This window comes from Rhinopithecus bieti, unplaced genomic scaffold (assembly GCF_001698545.2).
Source record: "Rhinopithecus bieti isolate Rb0 unplaced genomic scaffold, ASM169854v2 scaffold_1295, whole genome shotgun sequence".
Lineage (NCBI taxonomy): Eukaryota > Metazoa > Chordata > Mammalia > Primates > Cercopithecidae > Rhinopithecus > Rhinopithecus bieti.
In genome coordinates, this window is record NW_016803880.1 from 794470 (window position 1) to 819044 (window position 24575).

Consider the following 24575-nt stretch of genomic DNA (forward strand, 5'->3'; position numbering starts at 1 on the left):
GATTAGAATTAACTATCAATGGTGATCATCGGAGTTAGGGGGAAAAACTGTTTTGTTGGAAACCTTTTTTTCATTACTCTAACCCAGCTCAGCTACATCAGATCTGAAGAATTCCGCCTGTTTATATGGGGAAAAATTATTTGACTTGTCCCAATCATGATTATTTGTTTGTTTGTAATATCGTTATTCTATAAAGAATTGGAGCTGCCTAGAAAAATATATTTGAAACAAACTAATAAATGTTTTTAAAAGGGAGGAGAGTTGGCACAAAGGAGAAAAGTAGGTAACAAAGACGTAAAGCTGGATAACATTAGCACACAAAAAAATGTATGCCCCGTGCTCCTGACTAGTTGCCAAAGGAAGACCCATAATTTTGACCCTAAACCTCCTAGCAATCAAAACAAAGTTGTAAACAAGACGATTTACATGACTTGCAGTATTCATGAAACAGAAAAATGTATTTATTCAAAAATGAACAGCTTGTTCTGGCACTGATAACAATGCTAGTGATATTAGGGAACTGAGATCTCTGGAGAGTGACATATGTCAGAATCATCTCCACTTCATTGGCTAGAATCAGTACATACCCCTACCCAAGCCCAAGAGACTAGAAAAGGCAATCCTAGTATGTGCCCTTTGAGTTGGAAAACTGGAAAAATAGTACTGATGACATCCACACTAGGAATCTTCCAAAATCAATAGATATTCCACACCCTGCCTATTTTAGATACATAATGTTAACAAAAGGGCTGGGTTGTTTTTAACTGTCAATCTAAGTCAATGATATGTCAAAAGTTGTTTAATAAGATTAAATCCATTAAGAAATGAGCCTTGGTCAGGTGCAGTGGCTCACACCTGTGATCCCAGCACTTAGGGAGGCCGAGGCAGGAGGATCAGTTGAGGTCAGGAGTTCGAAACCAGCGTGGCCAACATGGTAAAACCCCATCTCTACTAAAAATATAAAAATTAGCCGGGCGTGGTGTTGCGCGCCTATAATCCCAGCTACTCAGGAGGCTGAGACAGGAGAATCACTTGAACCCAGGAGGCAGAGGTTGCAGGGAGCCGAGATCATACCAGTGGACTTTAGCCTGGGTTGACAGAGTAAGATTCTGTTTCAAAAACAAAATGAAAATAAAAAAAAGAAATGAGCCTTATTAGAGGAACATATTAGTGGAAGCAATTCAGAGGAATATGCTATCCGTATGAACAGTATTGATAGCTGCCTTTAATACATTTTAGTGTGTGTGACATGATGTGTTTCGTGCCAAAAAAAAAAAAATTAATTTGTGACAAGTAAAGCCAGAGATGGTTCCTAGCAATACTGCCCTAATAAAGTATACATACTGCCTAGGTCAGCACCACTTGGTCAGTTCGGCAGACAAATACTGTATCAAAATTCAAAGAAGCTACTCATTCTCAGGAAAAAGTAATTTCTGCAAAGAACTATTAGAAAACTCCCCGTATCGTGATTATACTTTTTGTTTTTAAAACTGACATTTATTTTGATGTGACATTTTCTGAATCCCTCAATGACTTTTAGTTGAAATACCAACATGCAGAGAGAAAATCAAAATGGGAATGCAATCATTTTATTGATAAAGTATGCTACAATTATATGACAGGGCTACTGGTCTCAACCAGCTTAAAGACCATCACAAGAACAACCTTTTTAAAAGCACTGCCTTTGGTGCCATTAACTTTGTTGTTCTTATCAAGATGTTTTTCATTCACCTGGGTGAGTGTCCACAAAGTTGACAGGCCAATGATCAATGACTGGATTCGTTTCTTAATTTCCATTTCTAGTAAATTCAAGGGAAGAACCAGGAGGCGGTAATACAACCTAGTAGGTAGGAAAACGAACGGGGATTTTTCTACTACAGCAAATAAAATGTGTACCTGGAGGACCTCAGGGTTCTTTTTACAATAACAGCCGGCCTGTTGGCTGTTTATTCGCTGCATTTTAATATCTCTTTTCTAACACTAAGAGGCATATCAAATGAATATTTACCTCCAGGAATTTTAAAATACAATAATAAAAATAATTAGTTAAATGGTTGTTTAAAAAACTGCTTCTCTCTTAACAGGGGATCCAAAGCCTCCATAATGAAGTTTAAAAGAAAATTTTACCCAAGTGAAAAGCTATAAACACAAATGCCTTTGTGTTCTATTTTCAGTTTCAGAAACAAAATTTTAAACCTTAATATCCAGCTCTATATCTTCACATAAAACTTGCTCAGTTCCCTTTCAAGAGGTAATCTTGGCTGCAATTACACTATCTAATGACCAAAGTGAAAAATAGGATTTCTGACTGACCCTGGCAGGCCAGCTCTTTATGCTCAAATGATATAAGAGAACAGCTAACAAGACCTCACCATGCATGGCCTTAAATGTTATTGATGGCACTAAAGCAAGTCTACCCTTTAAAAAAAAAAATCCTTTAGTGTGCCTGGTCTTGTTGTCACCATAGGAGTGACTTACATCCTGTGGGCTGATGATTCATGGACAGAGTTTCCTGTCATTTGTCTCATGTTCATGACATTACAATTTCACTAAATATTCCTCTGGTTTTCACGTTAGTAGAGACGTTGTTGAGAAGTGTAGGAGTGGTCTTCACACGGCTATGTGCTGTCATCTAATACCCTCTTTATTTCTTATGCCCTTTCATGTAAAATCATTCTAGTTCACATATCTTAGGCACCTTCCAGAACCTCTGATAACTTGCAGTGCCTTTCCCCAGACCTTTACAATCCATCTCTTCAACTGAAGATCTGAAAGTCTTTGTTATTTAATGCAAATGTACATGTTTTCCATAGAGCAGTGATTTTCAAACACAGCTGTGAAATGGAGAAATCCAGGCTACACTCTCAGAAATCCTAATTCAGGATGTCCCTGTGATGGAGTCTAAGAATCTTTGATATAAAAACTTCCAGAGGGGATTTTTACTTGCATCCGGAATTGACCAGAGTTGTGGGGAAAACTACCTTGGAAATGTGATTTCTATGTCTTCTCTCTTCATTTGTATGATTTCTATGCAAAGACAAAAAAAAAAAGAAAAGAAAAAAAGCACCCAAATGATTATTCTGGTAATCTATCCAAGGAAAGGGATATCCTTATTCATATTTAGAAAGAATTATCTCCAAACCATTTGCAGCTTCTTCTCAGTTGACACCATTTCCGGGACTCCAAAAGTAAGATCACAGTTTAATGTCCTTCTTATCCACCTCCTTTTTTCCTTCTTTCACAAAGTAAAAACAATATACACACTCACAGAATGTCTGGAACTATCCCGATCCAAGTAGCTATTTAGCTATTTGAGAATTAGCATGAAGAAACAGTGTGAAATTGGCGTCAGAACAGTCCCTGTCCTTTTATCTATAAATGAATCCTCTCTTCACCTACTCATGGAAAAGGGGGAGAGAGAAAGGTTTCGGAGATATACTCATTTATAAATCTTCATTTAAACATATCTACATGCCATTATTGACAATTCAACATTTAATGAGTTCTACTCATAATGAGGGTGGCATTATGCTAAGTCGTAAGCTAGGGAGATCAATAAAATACATATTGCTAAGTATGAGATTGCTCAGACACTTAGGCAGTGGGAAAGACAAAACCCTCTCGTTGCCCAGGCTGGAGTGCAATGGCGAGATCTCGGCTCACTGGAACCTCTGCCTCCTGGGTTCAAACGATTCTCCTCCCTCAGCCTCCTGAGTAGCTGGGATTACAAGCATGCTCCACCAAGCCCGGCTAATTTTGTATTTTTAGTAGAGACAGGGTTTCTCTATGATGGTCAGGCTGGTCTCAAACTCCTGACCTCAAGTGATCCACCTGCCTCGGTCTCCCAAAGTGCTGGGATTAGAGGCTTGCACCACTGCACCTGGCCCAAACTATTTTTAAATTTGATCATCAGACCCATTACTTTGATGTAGGTCAAGCAGTGTGTAATGGAAATAGTGTTGGCTGGAGGTCAGTTGGCCCGCTCCACACCAGCCACTCATTTGCCTCAGGTTTCTGATCTGCTGAGTTTGTGGATTTCTAAAGTCCCTTCCTGTTCTATGTTCCCAAGCATTTGTAGTCACCCTAGAAATTATCCCATTCTTATTATAATTCTGTTCCTGATTCTTTCCCCTTATTTCTCTTTTGCAGATTCTGTTTATGGGCATGATGACCGAGTACTATCACTACTTTTTCACAACCTTGGTAAGTGCATCTGGGAGAAATGTATTCCACATGGTAGGTCTTCACACAGTTATTTCAGAGTCAGCCTCACCAGTGTCAAAGGCAGGATATTGTCATGGAGACTTGCCTTACTTTCCTAAGAATCCTCTAAATTCAGCAATGCTGAGCAGCAGGCTTCTTTCTTTCTTTCCTTTTTTAACTTGTATCAATGCATATGCATTCAGAAAGGGATTAAAATGAAAATTCCATTAAATAGAAACTATTACAGTAAAAACTATTCATAAAAAAGCATCATCTATAATTTTTATATACATTAGAAGGTGCATCCAAGTGTGGCTGGCATTCATTGATTTGATGTGGCTTTCCTGCCTGCGTCCAGTAGATAGCTGGGTTAGCCAGGGGTTACCTGTCAGATGTTTGAAAAACCTTCAAAAAGGGGAGTTTTGGAGATGCTCTGCACATTGAACATTATGCACCATTAAGAAAAATCATGGTCCTAAGCCTTAGAAGCCCAAAAGAAACCATAGGACATCTTAAATTTTGAGAGACTATCTGATCATGGAGAATGATTTAGGGTATTTAACACATCAAAACGATGTGATAATTTTCATTCAGTCAATTTCAGAAATCAGTGACAGCCCCCACCTCCCCACCTACACACCCACACACTCCACTTTCTTACATGAGAAGAAAAACAGAATCAAGCTTGTTTTCTAATCTGTAAGAGTGCATCAGCTAAATTCGACCTGGATTCTGGGGGACTCAGTAACAGTACCATTTTAGCAAATTCAACTGCCAAGCTAGTGAGTAGGGGAATTCAAAGAATTTACAATAAGGATCCGAAGTAGTAAATTCTATTTCTGACTCAATTATCTTTGAGAGTGCAGAGGACACCACGAAATGAATGCTTTGGGATAGTTGTCAAAATCATTACTGCTACTGAGCATAGGGTGGAAGTGGGTACAGGGTAGAAATTCCTGAACTAAGGTTTGCATCGTCTTCCCATCTGCCTCTTCCTGCTTCTTGATCATGTCATCTTTGAGAACAGCTGAGGGAAAACTTGGGAACTGCAAAGTGTCTTACTCTGCTCACAAGTATGGTTCTTCCCATCACCAAGAACACCTGAGGGTTACTCAAGGTGACATGGCCATCTGCCTCGGAACTTTCCACCCCCTCCAGGTGTACACACCCTGGAAGAGCTGGTGTGGGAGAAATTTGAGAAGGAATATCAACAATGGAATCTAACAAGGCTAGGAGACCACAGAGGATGAATAAGAGTGCGCTTTTATTCCTCTTCACCCCTAACACTCATTCTGCATGCACAAGGGGATGTAGCAAATTGGATTTTGGACTTCCGATATTCTTTGTTGCATGGAAACCCTAAATTGTAGGACAACCTAATTTTGCACATGTTTAACGTGCTTTATTTTAGCACGTTAAATCTATGTAATGATTCTCTGAGGGGGTTCATGTGTATTCTCGAAGTTTCTGTCTTACCTCCTGAGACTGGAGTTAACTGTCTTTCTATCCACTGAGTGTACTAACGGACTCATTTTTTCCTGGGTCTTCTTCTTTAACTTTGCTTCCTTCATCCTTTTCCTCTGATTTTATCTGCATTCTGTCCTGGTTGGCTTTTATGTTCTTATCATTCTTGCCCATGAGTATTAATAAAAGTTAAAGAAAAAAAAGTTACTTAGTGTTAAGGAAAAAATATATAATGCTTTAAAAGGCAGTATTGTACACCTTTCTGATGTTGATCTAGGAGCACAGAGCTGTGCTTTTATAGTTCTACTGCCTCACCCAAATATATCTTGGGAAAGAGAGAGTTCATCAAAAGAATAAATTTGTATGCATCTTCCGCAAATGCAAATCGCGAAGTGTTTCTGAATCTGCTGCTCTTCAGTACCTGTAATCATCACGAATAATGTCCTGTCTTGCACTGCACTTTCAGAAACCGGTTACATTGTTAAGAAACTTTTATGGAAGTATTTTTCCTGTTAAATGTTATTTTGAAAGTTGCGTTTCTTCTGAAATGATAATGATATATTTTTTAATCTAGTCTTTTCATATAAGAAAAAAGTTGAAATTATTACATAAGCCTGTCTTAAATGTGAATCAATTTAGAAACTTCTGGTTTGCACCCAGCCTCGTCTGTAATAGAAAAACTGTAATAGAAAACACTAGGATGAGCTCAACTTTTTTTTCCTGAAACATTGTCTGAAAGGGAATGGGTTCCCTTATTAAGATGTTCTTGCATCCATGCAGCCTTGTGCTCTAACATATCCTCTGAAGAGAATCCTTTGGTTCCTATTCTGAGCCTATGTTCAGTGAACATTCTTCATGCCCTCATTGTGTGAAAGATGAGTTCTTTTCAACAAGCCAGGAGGTGATTTTTTTCTGCCAGGAGTGATTTTCCTGCCAAACGCATATGCAGTTTTCAAATTTCACCTTTGTGGCAAGACCTGGAACAGCCTGTGGTGCAAGATTTGATGGAGAAGAGTGGGTACTGCCAGTGGTTTATTCTTGTCCTGGTCACATCACCACTCAGAACCTCAGTTTCTTCATCTGTAAAATAAAAGCACGGAACCAAATGGGAATAAGTACTTTTTCCAATACCCCAAAGGCTATAAACTGGGAACAGAATTCTTAGCTTTTTAGAATGTCACAGCCTGTGACCAAGGATGTACTAATTATCAACAGCCAAATTCCTCCTCTTGACTTATCCAAACTCTAACGGTACGGCAAAAATAAAACAGATGAAAATGAAAACTGATGACTGCCCTAGAAGTTTTAGGGCAGAATGTGAATGGAAAACAATGGGAAAGATGTTCTTTTATTGAAATAGTGTGGTATGGCTGCCATTTTGTTTTAATCTATAGCAGCTCCACTTTATCCAATGGGTACATGTTCTAAGACCTCCAATAGATGTCTGAAATCTAGTATGGTGCCAAAGCCCATATAGATTATGTTTTTCTTATATATGCATACTTAGGATAAAGCTTAATTTATAAATTAGGCACACTACTCTTGCAGACTGGGACCATTATGAAGTGTAAGGGTGACTTACCAAAGTACTTCCATACCACAATAGCCGACCTCGTAACTGAGACAGCTATGAAGGGACTGATGAGCAGGTGGCATCTGTAGTATGGAGACTCTGGACAAAGGAATAATTCATGTCCCAGGCAGGACAGCATGGGACAACTCAAGATTTCCTCAAGCTACTCAGAATGGTGTGCAATTTTAAAATTACGAATTGCTTATTTCTGAAGTTTTCCACTTAACATGTTCCAAATGTGGTTGACCGCAAGTAACTGAAACCATGAACCACAAAACCACAGATAAGAGGGATCACTGTATTAGTTGCTGCTACAAGCATTAATTTTCTTTTGCATAAAAACATGGAAATGCTAATTCTTTTTCACTTTATCCTTTTTGATACTATGCAGGACTTATTCGCTTTGGATCTGGAGCTCTACAGGTACAGCGGCGTAAACATGACCGGGTTTCGGCTGCTTAACATTGACAACCCTCACGTGTCATCCATCATTGAGAAGTGGTCCATGGAGAGACTGCAGGCCCCACCCAGGCCCGAGACTGGCCTTTTGGATGGCATGATGACAGTAAGTCATTTGCAAATAAAATAACTTGCGAGAATATGTGAATTCCTTCGGGGTTAAGATCACACATGTCTTTAAAATGTTCAAGAAAAGTGTTACAGTGGGTGTCTTGACTTGCAGGAGAGAAGAAAGAGTTTGCTTTTTAGGTAATTTGAAAGGCTGTGACTGGCTACTAGCAAAACTGCTATTTTTAGCTTCCTGGATGTACTTGCCCCAGATAAAAACTTGACAAGAGTAGCCACCATTATCAGCCAAACCAGTGCAAGGACAAGTTGAAGAGCATTTTATTGTAGGAATGTGGCCGTGGGGAAGGTGGCTGGTTGGGGAAGAGGAGGAACAACATACCTGTGAGTTTTGCAGAACCGGTTTGTGTTCCTCACTTCTGCCACATTTCAGTAAGCAGAGCCAATGTGGAAAAATGCCGGATCTACAAACAGTTGGTGTATTCAGCTCTTCCTGTCCTGGATGTGTATAGGCTCACCTCTGCAGAACTGACAGTGTTTAACACCAGCCATATGTCGCTCTTGAAGCAGATGCCAGACCTGCCTCCTGACAAGGCAGAGATACTCTGCTGAACAGATAAATTGCAAACTGCCTCATCAGAGAGCTTCTCCCTAACATCATTTGTCTCTTGTCAAATGTACCTACCTTCACTTTATTTCTCTAATGAAGCTCCCTGGGTGCTGAAGAAAATAGCAGGAAATAATTTTTTTAAAAATGCTTCCTATGTGGGAGCCATCTAAGGGGAAAGATACTGGGGAATGCAGGCAGGTAATAGCATTTTAAATTGGCATAGGATTTTATTATCCATTCCTATCACTGGGAGACACACTCTCGCTTCTAAGATGCAATTTACCCATCATCTCACAGAGAACTTGGAGTTTTTTTCCCCTTTTTCTTATGAAGAACAAATGAAAATGAAGAAATAAATGAATGAATGAAGTGGCTCTGGATGATTCCATGTTCAGGCTCCCTAACTGTTTTTCAAACCTGAAATAACTTTTGAAATATTCAACGTGAACTGAGAGATAATGATGGAAAGCATCTTGGTACAAATGAGCCCTGGGATGATTTGAAACATTTCTCTGAATAGGAACAAGCAGAGAATATCCAGGGCGATACTAGACTTCTGAAAGGGAGAGGGAACACCAGAGACAGAGGGAGAAGCATGCTAATAGATCGGTTTTTCTCTTATTCCTCTTGGGTTTGTAATTTCAGTGAGTGCAAATATGGTTCAAAATCCTCTGCCCACTCTTCCAATGAAGTTTCCATCACAGGATGAGATCTCAAATCATTTTTATCTGTGTTTGGGATATACCACTAAAAGAGTTACAGTTTGAATCTGTGTTAACATAGATTGTGGACTTAGGCCAAGCATTAAATATTCATCACAAGTATGGCTTAATTTACAAAGAAAAAAAGTCTGTGTGTTCAATTATACTGAGCTGACAAAACAGCTCGTTCATATTGACTGAGATGAGGAAGACTGTTGAATGAAGGAGACAGACCTATGCAATTCATGTGGAATCAGGCCAAGCATGAGGTGATGCTGCCACCCCAGAGCTGCGGCTGGTGTCCTGGGTTAACAGTGATCCCATGGTCAGGAAGTGTGACAAGGTTGAGTCCCAATGGATGTAAGAGGCCCTTCAGGTCTGCCTGAAGCTTTTTACTGTCATCCCAACTAAGAGAGGGGTTTCTAGGCTGTGTTCTTACACTTATTATTATAATAAACTACAAAAAGGAAAGTGGGGATTTACCAGAGCTCACTGAGGTGCTGTAAAAGTGCGTAGAGTAACTATTCAATATATCAGGTAGTGTCGATACTAATTTTTTAAAAAGCGATAGGATGCAAGCACCAGCAGGAGCTGTATCCAACAGTCATACAGATAATAACTATGAAATTATGTGAAGCGTAATACTTACTTTTTTTTATCCAAAGAGTCTGCTTTGCACTTGACTCTTTTCTTTCTGTTTCTGCTGGATGTGGCTACTTTGGGAATGTGGAAACTGTGTCAGGGGAGGTGAAGGACATTGAAGGGCATGAAAGGACATCCATTTGACCAATAGCTAAGCCAAGAGAGCAAACTTACGACCCCAAGCCCAGGCCCAATGCTAACAAATCTTTGCTGTCAGGTTGCCCCTATTTAAACTCTTTCTTCTCTACCTTAAAGATAAAAAGTCCTTTGGTTTCAATTTCATTGGGTCCAAATAGCAGACCCTGCCCTTCATTCATTCTTGCATGTCAAGCACTTGTTGCCCACGTGCCTGGAAGCATACAGTAGCCCCCTCCCTGGCTTTTCTCTCTTTCCTCTTACCTGTTTTTGTTTTCTTCACAGCCCTATGACCTGACTTGTTATATTTTGATTTGTTTGTTTAGTACCTTCCCCTACAAGAATAGACACTTCATAAAAGCATCTTTTATGAAAAAGAGGCTTTGTGCTTTTGTGCTCTGCTTTCTCCCCAGCACTAGAAAAGGCCTAGCGCAAAGTACACCTTCAGTAAATGTGTATTTAATAAAGAAATTAATGCGCTAAATAAATAAGAATTAAGCTTCTACTAAAACTGAAGATGTTGAATGAAAAATATTTAGGCAGCCCTGAAATAGTCCCATAAAAGTGCAGAGAGTTCCTATAAATAAGATATATGTGAATGTGCATGATTAGTAAAATAGAGATTACTTTAAAATAATAGTGTTTTTTTAAAATTAGTCACAGACTGGCCACTCTTAATGTTTAAATAATGCCATTACTATAATAGAATTGTATTCTCTGAAATCATATGCTTCATTCCACTATTCTTCAAGGTGAATTTCCCTGTAACTGTTTATAGTCATATTTTTGTGTGTGGTGCATACATATATGGATGAATATGGAAATTAGAAAAAAGCATAAGAAAAGAAAAATGCAATGTATTTTATTTCCCATTGAATTATCTATTTTTTCCTCTCTAATATTTTTAACTGTTTAAGGCATCTTCTTAGAAATTTTCATACACTAAAAAAATCCTCCAAATAATAATGATTTATCAAAACCACTCCCAAATCCTGAAAATAGAGAAAGTCAGTCATGCTCATATCCAAAACATCTTGACACCAGATTAAAACAATAGAAATTAATTAAATAAAAAATTTAGTTTAAAAACTTAGGTTAAAATTAAGTTAAAGAAAATGTTATGAGTCAACCGAGTTCAAAAACAGTAAAACTCATTATTAAAAATCTTGAAGAAAAAAAGAGAAAGAGTGTTTTATCAACTGAAGTGTTAATTGACAAAATTAACAGAAGTTTGGAGTGAATTTTATAAAATCTACTCTGTTCTCTTTTATAATCTTTAAATTTTTTCTCAGCAATTGGGCTGATCCAACCTTTCAGCTTTTGGGTAGACTGGGATAATACAGAATGGGTCATTCTCAAATGGATTCTTCTCAGTGGACGAAAATTGTGTGTAAGTCAACACTGCACAGGAGTCAGGGGAACAACCAAACGTTGATCTGATATCTGCCTTGCCAGTTCTTCACATCCACTCACAAAATAAAGTTAAGTCAGTAGCCTTATCCTGTTCTCTTGCCTGTAAACATTTCCTTTAATCATGACCCATAGGGAAGATGTCCTAGAGTTCCCACCTTGTACATCCACTGCTACTCCAGCAATGAAACAAAATAGACAGCTGGATTCAGTACAAAAAGCAAAATCTTCCCAGATAATGAAAGCCTAGGGTTAAGTCCTGGCTATGTCTCCTAACTAAGTGACCAAGAGCAAGTTATTTAACCTCTCTCAGTTCTCTGCTCATCTGTAAATCTGTACAATAACGCCTTACAGTGTTACTCTACAGATTAAATTAGATCACATATGTGAAGCCTCTAGTACATAGAATTGAATTTACTTGATACCTGATGTTTTGCCTATTTGTAGTCAATAAAAGAACAAGAGGCTGTGCACGGTGGCTCATGCCTGTAATCCCAACACTTTGGGAGTCCGAACCGGGTGGATCACGAGGTCAGGAGTTCAAGACCAGCCTGGCCAACATGGCGAAACCTTGTCTCTACTAAAAATACAAAAATTATCTGGGTGTGGTGGTGGGTGCCTGTAATCCCAGCTACTTGGGAGGCTGAGGCAGGAGAATTGCTTGAACCAGGGAGGCAGAGGTTGTAGTGAGCCGAGATTATGCCATTGCACCCCAGCCTGGGCAATAAGATCAAGACTCCATCTAAAAAAACAAAAAACAAAAAACCAAGAGATATTCTGAAATATCATGGCAGAATCCACATGTTTCCAAAAAACACATTCCTTAGCTTGCACATATAGCCCAAGATGGACCCTTATCTGGGACCTGTGTGACCCTGTATGATCAGCCCATTTGATCTCTGAATATTAGCTCTCTTCAGCACCCCAATGTCCTCCTGCTTTTTCCAACAACAATTATGTGCCATGCCACGCAGACAGCTAAGTATGAGGACTCTCTAAGGCCACGTAGTGTTGTTAGTTCTCATCTCTAAGATGAGGTGGCATCTCACTGGCTTATGTTGGGAGTCCTCAAGACCATCTTCAGATTTGATGATTTGCTAGCAGGACTCACAGAACTCAGAAAAGCTGTTGTACTCACAATGACAGATTTATAGCAAAAGAAGACAGAGTAAAATCAGCAAAGGAAAAAATGACAGAGTCCACACAGAAAAAGCACGAACTTCCAAGTATCCTCTCCCAACAGAGTTGCATGAACAGCACTGAATCCTCAGCAATGATCTATGACAAGTAGAAAGTATTGCCAGCCACGGAAACTCACCCAAGCCTTGGGGTCCAGGTTTTTTATTGGGATGATCGGTCACATAGGCATGGAGCTCCCATATAGCTGGCCTTAGTTACTTAGTATCCAGCCTTTCAGGAGATCAAATTGATACAGCATGGCCCAGAGCCCTAGGCCAGCAAAAAGAGGCATTCATCATAAATCATATTTTTAAAATAAACTATCTGACATTACCCAGGACCTCAAGAATACAATGACGCTCTTATTGCGGTATTCCAAGGAGTTGAAGGTTATCTCTTAAGAGCCAGTCAAGGGGCTGGTCCTCTCTTTGGAATGTGCAAGGTCTGAGTACCCTAAGCCCAGTGAGTTAATCCTTTACTACAAATTGTAATAACCAAAACATTGTGTACTAGGGAGAAGTATGATTTCAATGTGCTTATTTCATGGTTCAGATTGTGGTAAAAAGATTTTCTTAGGGTCATTGAGCAATGTGATTTCATCCAGGCTTTAGATATATATAAAATGTGAACATAAACACATTTGGAAGAGGAAAATTTGAAACATAAACCAGTTTCTATTACGTTACCTATTACCTAAAATGATGACAGTCATTCAGTAAGCAGGCCTCAAGCACAAAACTGAAAGGGGGAGGAAAATCAGTGGTAGTACATTAGTGCTATAATATAGTTAATGTAAACATTTTCTCCATCTAAGAAAACATTGTATTTCAAGGGGTAGCATATTTGTTAGAATAAATAGTTTTCTTCTTTGGGTTGAAAGGCACAGATTAGACCTATAATTTTGAATCATTTTATTGCCCTTCCCAATATGGAGCCTGCCTTGAGAAAGAATATCCATCTTTTCTAAACTAAGTTTATGGAAAAATCAGATTATTAGAATTCCAGTCCTTATACTTCTCTATCAAATTGGTCATTCAGTGAATTAATGAATACAGATACAAATTTTCAAAAACGTATATCCTATTGATTAAAAAAAGTCCAAGTCACCATAGCATGTGGCTATGGTCGTGAGCTGAAATCTGAGTTTGCATCCCAAATTAGAATTCTCACTCCTTCCCTTAATGGCTACAAAAGTTTAGGCAAGTTATTCTACCTCTACAAGCCTCAATTTCCCCATCTGCATACCTATTTCAAAAGTTTAATTTCAGTAATTAAAAAAGATGACTTATGTAAAATGCTTATAGTGCCTGGCACATAGTAAATTATCAGTGAATATTAACCTTTATTGAACTATTATTGTGACTATTAAATCATCAGACCAATAACTTGGTTTAGAGGCAGCACAGCTTTATGGTTAAGGGCATATACTCTAGCACCAACTTCATGGGTTTGAATATTGCCTGTCCCCCCATGAGTTTGGGGGTCCCATTTAATATCTTTATTACTTTATCTATAAAAGAATAAAGGTTATAGTGAAAATTTAATGTTTGCAAGGGATTTAGAACAGCACGAGACATAAGTGCTCGATAAATGTCAGCTATTGTTATTGATTGCATTTCAAAAAGTCTCAATCTGCCAGTAGCTTACTTTCCTCCAATTAAACAGAATTAGTACAGCAAAGTGGTAAAGATCATGGATGCTAGAATCACGCATGTGCAGGCTCAAACCCTGGCCATGAAATTGATTATAGAGTAGCCTTATACTGGTCAATTTCCATGAGCCTTAGTTTTCTCATCTACAAAGTGGATTGTGTAAGTCTTGGACTGAAATGATCAAAACATTTTTAAGCTTTAGAAATTACTGCCACCACCAATCTAATGTCTGTATGTCAATTACATAAGTATGAATGAAATGTTTTTTCTTAAAACTACATCTTAAAGCCTTGCAATTATACAGTTCTCACAAAAATAAATTTCATTTTAAGGGATTAAGTAATATTAATTTCTTCAGTGAACATGTTTAAACAACTTTCCGTGTCAGGAACCGTGTTAGCCACCAAAGCTAACTTAAACTTGAGCAGTTTCTGCCTTCAAAAAACCAATATTCTTATTAAGAAATGGACATAAAGACCCCTGACCATGAATAGATGGAAAATACAATGATAAAGATTGTACAGAATAATAAGGATTCAAAGTAGAGGAATTCCATGACCTCAAAGACTGATAAAATTGTGAGATATAGTAACCCTGTCCTCGCTTTCCACCTCCACCAAGACATGAGCAATCAATGCATAGTATATGTTGAATGAATCAACCAATTTTGGAAAACCATATGATAATTTTCATTCCATGACCTAGATTCTAGGTTTAACTCTGAAAATGATTAGCTATGTATATAATCCCTATTACTCTCCAGAAATAATAAGCAGAAGTAATGACATCTCTGGGATTTCTCACTATGATTGTGTGTGTGTCGTGTGTGTGTGCGCACATGTGTGTGTGCACGTGTGTGTGTGTGCCCCTCCACAAATATCCTACCTCAAAGTGAGTTTTCTCACATAATAAATAGCTTTATCTCTTCTGCTTATTTTGAAGACTTGTTGAGAATTTCAAATGAGCTAATGTATTTGAAGTTACAATGAAACCCTCAAGTGAAATGCAAGGGTATTATAAGATTTTATCCCTAAAGGAAACCACTGGGAAGTATATTTTATAAAATGCTGTAAGTATTATGTAAAATTTTGCACATGAGAGGAATTTCATGAGGAAGGGAAGAACGAGATGCCCAGTCCCCTAAAAGGAATGACTGACTGGTTTCAATCTGTCTCAAGAAAGCACATGCTGGCAAGAGGAGGCATGTTCTGAGCCAGTTGCACGTGTCAGCTCTTCAGAGGGTCTCCCAAAACTTGCTGTTGAGTTTCATTCCATGACTATGACCTTCTCAACTCTGGTAAATGAAAGTGACCAACACCAGTATCCTTATCTGGAAATCACCTGTTAGTGATTGCAGCAGTTTCTTTCTACCAAATATAAACCAGTAAGTAGATAGATAAATAGTTATAGACAAATACTGAGAAACAAATCTGATATTGCAACTTTGAGCTTTAGTAGCTTCTAGCTCAAGTAGTTGATCTTAACACCATGCTTAACATAGAGGACACTTTGCAAAATATTTGTTCCTTGAATCAAGTCTTTTGTGGCTGATCTGGGGTGCTTTATTTTTTTTTAAAGAACTTGAAACAAAGCAGAGTTACGACTTCAATTTACTCCGAAGTATGAGGTATTATTTTTTGAGAAAAACAGCTGTTGGAGAGTGAAAACTACCTAGATGAACAATAAATGGCCTTTGAGATCAGACAGATAAGAGCTGTGGAAGCAGAGAGAGTGATTATGCAGGTAAAGGAAGGTAAGCAAAGGTGGAATTGAAGATGTGGTGTGTGTTTTCCTCCACAGACTGAAGCGGCTCTGATGTACGATGCTGTGTACATGGTGGCCATTGCCTCGCACCGGGCATCCCAGCTGACCGTCAGCTCCCTACAGTGCCATCGACATAAGCCATGGCGCCTTGGACCCAGATTTATGAACCTGATCAAAGAGGCAAGTGATGCTCCCTCACAGCCCAGGGGCCCTTCAGCTGAGCACTGTTGGGCTTGCCCATTTGGTATGGTCCTCCCCACATGTTTCTGTTGGCAGGATGCCCGTAAGAGAGAAGAAGCCATCATTAACCAGTCTGCCCAGATTTCAGTGTCAAAAGTTTGTCCAGAAGGACTATCATGAATTTCCCACTGTGATGCTGCCAAGTTCAGTGACACTGCAAGACACCCATCACTTCCACTCCTTCATGCCAGCCATGGCCGTAGCTCCTGCTGGCTCTCCACATATGTCCATAAGAGCATATGGGTGTTTCTTCCATGGTCCACTGAGTCAAGGGGAGGGTTGATCCACTACTGAAGGGTACCAGAGAGAGTTCCAGTATTATCAGTTCACAATCCCAGTGGCCTCCTAACGCTCAGATTGTACAGGACTGAGTGGAAGGACCTCTTTATCTTAATTATATAGTGACTGTTTTGTCATTTGTCAGCTAACTGGACAAGTTTATTCCCGTTCAAAACCTACCCAGCACATTAAAAGATTTTCGAGAGTACAGGATATTTGCAGGGATAGATATCTTCACTGATGTCCTGGGATCCTGGACTGTCCTCCACCTTTTCTTTTCACTGAGGCAGTTTGACTCCTCTTCACAAGGCCCTTTTCTAAGCCCTGGGACTCCTTATTGATATGTATCCTGCATGACTGGCCACTCCACCACACACCTCAGGGTGTGTCTGGACTTGAGTATAAGAAATAAGGCTCTTTGACTGGGCGCGGTGGCTCACGCCTGTAATCCCAGCACTGGGAGGTCGAGGTGGGCAGATCATGAGGTCAGGAGATTGAGACCATCCTGGCTGACACGGTGAAGCCCTGTCTCTACTAAACACACACACACACACACACAAAATTAGCCAGGTGTGGTGGCGGGCACCTGTGGTCCCAGCTACTCGGGAGGCTGAGGCAGGAGAATATCGTGAACCAGGGAGGTGGAGGTTGCAGTGAGCTGAGATCTCACCACTGCACTCCAGCCTGGGAGACAGAGCAAGACTTGTCTCAAAAAAAAAAAAAAAAAAGAAAAGAAAAGAAAAAAGAAATAAGGCTCTTCAGAGTACCTAGGCCTGAGTATGCACAATGCTCCAATATGCTATTCTAATATTTCTCTATGGGATACAGACATGTACTTCTCAAGTGAAGAGTATTTTTTTTCCTTTCTGTACTGGAGAAGGATGAAAACGTAGTGGAAGCAAGAGGGAGGGCACGTGAAAATGCCCAGCTAAAAGCAAGGAAAGACACCTGCTTTGGACTCCTGTCTCTGCTGGTCTCTTCCATGCCTGCACACCCTCTCTCAGGCTGTTCAACACAACTAAAGGCTGACTGATCCATGAGGGTGAGGACCAAGAAGGCGGGATGCATAAGGATTAAGTACCTAGGCTCCAAATCTAGGTTGTTTGCAAGCCCAGGATGAGGGTGCAATTTAAGGAAACATTCATTCTCGGGTGAGAATTCTATACTTGCACAAGATTAAGAGGGAATTATCCCTTAAATTTTGTACCCTGAGCACCTGTCTTACCTTACCCTAGTCCTGGCAGTGACTGCTTGGGTTTAAATCTTAGTTGCACTAACACTGATGAGCAATATAAACTGGGCAAGTCTATTGGTCCGTTTTCATGCTGCTGATAAAGACATACCTGAGACTGGGTAATTTATAAAGAAATAGAGGTTTAACGGACTCACAGTTCCACGTAGCTGAGGAGGCCTCACAATCATGGTGGAAAGTGAAAGGCATGTCTGTGTGGTGGCAGGCAAGAGAAAACTTGTGCGGGGAAAATCCCATTTATAAAGCCATCAGATTTCATGAGACTTATTAACTGTCACGAGAACAGCATGGGAAGACTCGCCCCCATGATTCAAATACCTCCCACTGGGTCCCTCCCAAAACACAAGGGAACTGTGGGAGCTACAATTCGAGATGAGATTTGGGTGGGGACACAGCCAAACCATATCAGCAAGTTACTTACACTTCTTGTCTCTCAGTTTTCTTATCTGTAAAATGGGAACAGTGTCATCTACCTCACAGCATGACTGTAAGGAAAAAGAATAAGGCAAATGCTTGTGAAGAATAGTTCAGAAACTTAGTAAGCATCTGAAATCCTAACTATTCTCTTGCCATTGGAAGGCACCACTAAGAACAGCCTCATTCAGTTTACTGAAGATGATGCCAGGAATTTTAAACTGGCAACAACAAGAAAGAAATCACAAATAGGCATGAAACAAAATACCTTTTCTGACAGCTACATAACTCTGACACACTATGCCTCATAGAAAAACATCACACGACCTCCTTTTCCCTGCAGCGATCATGGTTGTGTCCTGAATCGCCATCCTGATTACCTTGATCTTTAACAAGAAAACAGCTGGTTTCTTTTATCTCCTAGAAGTTCAAGGAGAGGCAGAAGTGACATGAAAGCTTGGCATCAAACACTCAAGAGCCCCCAAGGCACCTTATCACTTGTACTTAAGTTGCATAAGAAGGTGAAATTACCAAGCCACATTTAGGCATGTTTAAAGAAATAATGAGCTCCAAGATGAGGGACCACACTGAAAATAAGAAGGTATTTTATATTCATTCACTCCAAAGAAGCAAATCCCTCATTTTTAATCTCCACAGTTAGGGGTAACAGGAAGGGAGGGGGCAATGAATCAGAAACGATTGTCAACATTGTACTCATCCTCTTTTGTCTCCTGAGTCAGGATGTCATACGCTACCTTTGGCAGGGTGTAGGTACCTGCAGAGAAGATGGAATGGGAGTAACCAGAAGCAATGCCTCAACCTGCTGGAGGACTGGCACTGAGGGAATTCTGAGACAACCTAAACTAAAATATGCAAAAAAGAAAATGCACGTGTTTCTTCAGATGAGTGCATAACTAAACAAAATTTTGCAAGTATCAGGTTTCATTAGGAAACATGAAATAAGGAACTTGGTTCCCAAATTTCCCCTGCTTCTTTTTTTTTTTTTTTAAGTAATTCTCACTTTGTAAAGAAGTTCCAAAACTAGAGCCAGAAAAAAAAAAATGAAAAGAAGCAAGCCAGCAGATTGAATTTATGGGGTGAAGATCAAATTCATCACAGGAGGTAAACTTCCTGAGCAGAGGTTGTTGCATGTGCAGTAATTTCTGATAACTCCACATACTGTTGGGAATCAGTGAGCTTTTCAGACACATCTTTCCAGCTCACTACCTTTCAGTGTTTGAGACTGACTAGATAAAGGGGAAGAGTTAAAGAACATTTGAAACATGATAGAGTATGTTATTGTGTTAGCTCTCTGAGCATTTGCTAAACAAATGCATACTAGGAGATCATACATTCCCACTCAACAAGCATTACTGAAACTCCACTACATAAGTAATATTACTTGGTATCTTAAGGGATAACATCCTTAAAAGTAGAAGAGGTGGTTTCTGCCACCTAGTAATGTAAATTCTACATGGCAGAGGATTGACATGTTTCATTAAAGCTTTTTCTTATACCTCAGGATAAAACACACACTCTTCAGCAGGATATACAGGGTGTCTGACGATCTCGTTCCTGATCCCTCTGCCAGCTCTCTCATCTCCTGCCCCATCTGCAGCATCTGCTGAACCTACGGTGGCTCCCTTGAATATGCCATATGCTCCTACCAAATTATTTTGCCTCTGATTGCAATGCCATGCTCTTCTAAGTCATGCTTTATGTCTCGACTCAAGCACTAGCTCATATCTGCAGGGCCCTGACTCACAGATGTAGGCTCTGTACCTTCATTACAACTGTGGGTATGCTATTGTGTTTGTTTCCATGTCTATCTCCAAGCTATGTGTTTTCAGTCTCAATTCATTCCCTAGCTCTTGCACAATGCTGGGCATAGAATGAGCACCCAATAAATACATGCCAAACAAGTGAATGATTGATGAATGAATGAATGAATGAATGAGCAAAGGAACCGAAGAACACACACTTACAATCTATAAGCATGTGCAGTGCTTTAGGATACACTCTGTTCATAAAAATCATATAGAAACAATTCAATAAGACAGAGTCAGGGGCTGGACTAGATCTGTCCACCAGGGCCGTAGGTTTTGACAGGAGAGTGAGGCAGGGTTTTAAGGAAAGACCAACCTATTTAACTCTGGCGCTGGGAGCACAGACTCTGAGATTTCATCACACTTTGCCATCAGTGTGAACTTAGTCAAGTCATTTAGCTTGTTTCTCACTCCTTCCTCCTATAACATGGGGAATAAAATGCCCACATCATGTTTGTAGGGATTATATATTTTGCATGTACAGCCTAGCAAAATATTTGTCATATAGTGGTTGCTTAATGAAGGATAGCTACCATCAAATGAAAGGTTCTGTTAAAAAATGAAAAACATTTTTCCATTTTCAAGAAAAGGAAGTATATTGGAATAAGATTGCAGTTAGATTAACACCTTTTCTTGAAATGAATTTACAGAAAAAAATGTACATGTATAATTAAGTTCACCGTATCTTCCTTTAAACCAGTTTTACCTGCTTGTTTTCTCATAAATGAGTTATATAAACCTTTGACAAATTTATGTGTTTTTAATATTCTAATATCACAAAGTAGCCTTTTGTTTCTGCACTGCACTTTAGAGGTAATTGTTATTTTTCCACCTCTTTGTACAACTGATATGGTTTGGCTTTGTGTCCCCACTCAAATCTCATCTCGAATTGTAATCCTCATGTGTGGAGTAGTGGACCCATAAATCCCCAAGTGTTGAAGGAGGGCAGTGATTGGATCATGAGGGCGGTTTCCCCTATGCTGTTTTTGTGAAAGTGGCTGAGTTCTCAAGAGATCTGATGGTTTTATAAGGGGCTCTTCCCCTTTTGCTTTCTCCTCTCTCTCCTGCTGCCCTGTAAGACACACCTACTTCCCCTTCCGCCATGATTGTAAGTTTCCTGAGGCCTCCCCAGCCATGCAGAACTGTGAGTCAACTAAACCTCTTTCCTCTATTAAAAAAAAATGTCTACCATGTAAGGTAGTGGTCAGGAGAAATGAGGCAACACCTAGGAAACATTAAGTATATTGCCAAACATATAAGCACTGCGTGTTTGCTATTACTGTTATTCGTGTCATCATTATTATTATTGGAATCTAGGATAAAGCAGCAGTTGTTTGCAAAATGGAAGACAGTATCTAGTGGTGGAAAACCGGAAGTTCCATGGAGACAGGCATGCAGCATGCAGTAGGCCAACTTCAACAAAGCCAGGGAACGAGGACTTTCAATCATAGACCACACACATGATTGTTCAAGAAAGGTGAAAAGACATCAGGCAAAAATTAACCAGGCTGAGTGTCTTAGTTCATTTGGGCTGCTGTGACAAAATACCATAAACCAGGTGTCAAATAATGGCAGAAACTTACTAGTCATAGTTCTGCAGACTGGGAAGTTCACTATCAAGGTGCTAGCAGAATCCGTTGTCTGGTGAAGGCTGGCTTCCTAGTTCATAGACAGCTGTCTTTCACTTTGTCCTCACATGGTGAAAGGGGCAAGGAATCTCTCAAGGGCCTCTTTTATAAGGGCACTAATGCCATCCATTCACCTCTCAAAGGCCCCACCTCCTATTACCATTGTCTTGAGGGTTAGAAGTTCAGCACATGAATTTTGGGGGTAAACAAGCATTTGAACTACAGCAGGAGCTACCAGGATACCGTAGCAAATTGCTTCTCAGGTCAGTCTGGGAAATGGTAGCTGAATGTAGGAGCTGAGGAAGCCAAGAATTACGCTGTGTCCAGATTAGGTTCCAGCTGGATATAGGGCAATCAGTGGAGCAGCTGTGGTAGCAGCAAGCACGGAAGCATCTGGAAAGAAGAAGGTTTCTAATCAGGGGTGCTGGGAAGAGCAGAGTACAGAACCGGGAATCAGAGATCTTAGGTTACGTCAGCTGTTCTTAATTATTTTCTGGGTCACATGCTTCTAGTAAAACTGACTTAAACGTAGATCCATTGTCCCCCAAAATGCAAATACATTTGCCTATAATCTCAGGGGCCTTAAAGACACCCTGGCTTCCCTAAAACCCATATTCAAGTTGCCTGAATTGAGTTTTAGAGTAGAATTTGGTTGAAAAGGCATTGCAGTATAGTGAGTGGCAAATGTGGAAATGAAACATAAGGAATCCTGTTGGGCCCAGATGGAGTGATCCTATGTGGAAGCAGTGAAAAATATGTTTAAGTAAATGTGGAAAGACAATTGGAAGTTGTCTGCTAAAGTTCAAATTTGATTGATAATTGATAGAAAGCCACTGTTTTTGAGGTAGAGACAAAATGAAGTTTCAGATAGTTTATCTTGGTAGCTATGTATAGGTATGATTGAAACAGGTAAACCAAAAAAGATTAATGAGGAAGGAATTGCAGACATCTTGGTTTAGAAGTGATCACCATTCATAAAGAGCTGAAAGGGAAAGGGATTTGTTCAAGAGAAACATGCAAGTGTTTTTTTGAGTACAACCCTAACTTTTCTCTTAAATTTAAATTCATCCAGTCACCTCCCTGCTGGAAATTTCCACTTGGTGGTTCTGCTGCCACCTCCATATCAACAAATTCTCCATCAGGATATATTATTTTTTGACTGGTAAATCTCTTATTGTTAAAACAGCTCCACTGTCAGTTAATGACAATGCAACTGGTATATCAAACAAACACAACTAGTGAAACAGCAAAGTCAATTCTATTTTTAATCTTCTCTCCTACTTATTCAGTAGAATAATCTGGGCAAATCTCATGACTTTTTTTTGTTGACTTAAGGTAATGACAGTCCTAGAGCTTCCTTATGGTGAAGCACAGCCTCAATTTCATGATTAGAATATCTAGTCTAAGATATTAATCAAAAATCCAAGTTGATTTAACATCAAATACCTCCCCTCTCTGAGCTTGATCCTTCTAGAAGACTGGTGGCATGACGGAGGGGGGATGAATACTTTCTCCTCTTTCTCCTTTCCCTGCTTACTTCCTCCCAACTTCCTTGGCTGTTGTGCCTTCTACTAGGCTCAAAAATAAATAGGACAGATCTTGCTGGGCTGGGCTGCTCTGTGCTTTCTGGGCTTAGCAGACAGTATAAGATGGTGTCCCTGGTAGGCCTGGGAGATTTCTGAAGCTAATTCTTTTTCTTGAAGCATTTCCTTTTGACTCTATGAGTTCCTATTTGACCATCTCTTCTGAAGTTTCTTTGCCTCACTGGGTGATGGATTCCTATTTCAGTGGAAGCTTGCACTGTTTCCTCAGCTTCTTGACACCCAGCAGTACACCTCATGCTCTCTCTGCTGAAGCCTCCTGATCCCTTTAGACAGTCCCACTGGCTATCTAAACCCAGGACATTCCCACAAAGTCTGCTGGATTTAAATCTGGCACACAGGAAACACTTGTTTATTCCTTTCTTGGAAATTCTGGGGTTGTCTCTAATCCCAATGCAAGCAACTTCTCCCTGTCAGCCAGAAGAGCAATTGGTCAACTCTGGTCAGCACTCTTTTGTCACTTGGGAGTCACATCACAGTATGTAGTCCACTTTGCCTTTCTCATGTTTAGATCAGCCATTGGTCTTCTGTGTCTTCAGCTGCAGTGAACCTATTTCAGACTTCTCTTGAGTGACCCCCGGAAGCTCTATTAACCAGGAGTGGTGTTAGAAAGTGGCATCCCAAAGACATGACCGGGCAGCGTGGACACACAGAGAGACAATAGCTGTCCCCAGAGAAATCTCTTCAGCAATCACCTGTACCACTCTCATGACCTCTTTTATATATGCTTGATTTCGTAGTTGGACCCACAAGATCTCGAACCATCTCTGGAGAACAACACTTCCTTTATACTTATGTATTGGGAACACTGAGGGGTGCCTGTCTCCCACTCTGGTATCCTGATATCCATTTTACTGAGTGGAAACATTACAGTAATACGGAGCCTGCCACTCAAATCATAGCTCTACAGGTTACCTAAGACCTCATCCCTTCAGTACACTCATCTGATTAAGTCCTGTCAACTGACTGAGATATTTTTCTCAACCTCTTTGCCCACTGCCCTCATCATTTTTCACCTGGACTATTGAAATAGCCTCTAACTAGGCTCTGTATCTTTAATCTCAGCCCTTTTGTCACTATTGTCCACATATAAACAAAGCGATATACATAAATGCACAGCAGGTATTCTACCCTTTACGAACACAAACTTGCTCATAGCTTCCTGTGTCCACATCCAGTTCCATATAGAGTGGAGACAGTGGCTTTTTGTTTTCCTGACTAAACCTGCCTAATAACACCCTTTCTGTCATATAACTTTCAGCCTTCCTGCAAAGCCATACCTCCCATTTTTCACTTAGACCAACTCTTATTCAGAATTTCTTGTCTCTAGCAAGCCTTTCCTGAACCTCTGCTGGAGGGTGCGTCCTCCTTTCAACTCCGTAGCTCTGGCATATCTTTATGTTAGCACTTAACATGCTTCACTCAGGCACTGTAAGATCTTTCCGTGGGACAGAAAGTCAATTTATCTTTGTGTCCT

At 39.9% G+C, this 24575-nt stretch overlaps 1 protein-coding gene across 5 annotated transcripts in view; it reads left to right on the top strand.

Annotated features, from left to right (window-relative positions):
• The window catches only part of GRIK1 (glutamate ionotropic receptor kainate type subunit 1), a 416597-nt gene that overhangs the window by 293101 nt on the left and 98921 nt on the right, over window positions 1–24575 (top strand). For all 5 annotated transcript variants that reach the window (XM_017856143.1, XM_017856153.1, XM_017856176.1 and 2 more), the window contains exons 5-7: window positions 4150–4203; window positions 7632–7805; window positions 15895–16038. In XM_017856143.1, coding sequence (XP_017711632.1) covers window positions 4150–4203; window positions 7632–7805; window positions 15895–16038 — 372 coding nt within the window. The remainder of the gene's footprint in view (window positions 1–4149; window positions 4204–7631; window positions 7806–15894; window positions 16039–24575) is intronic.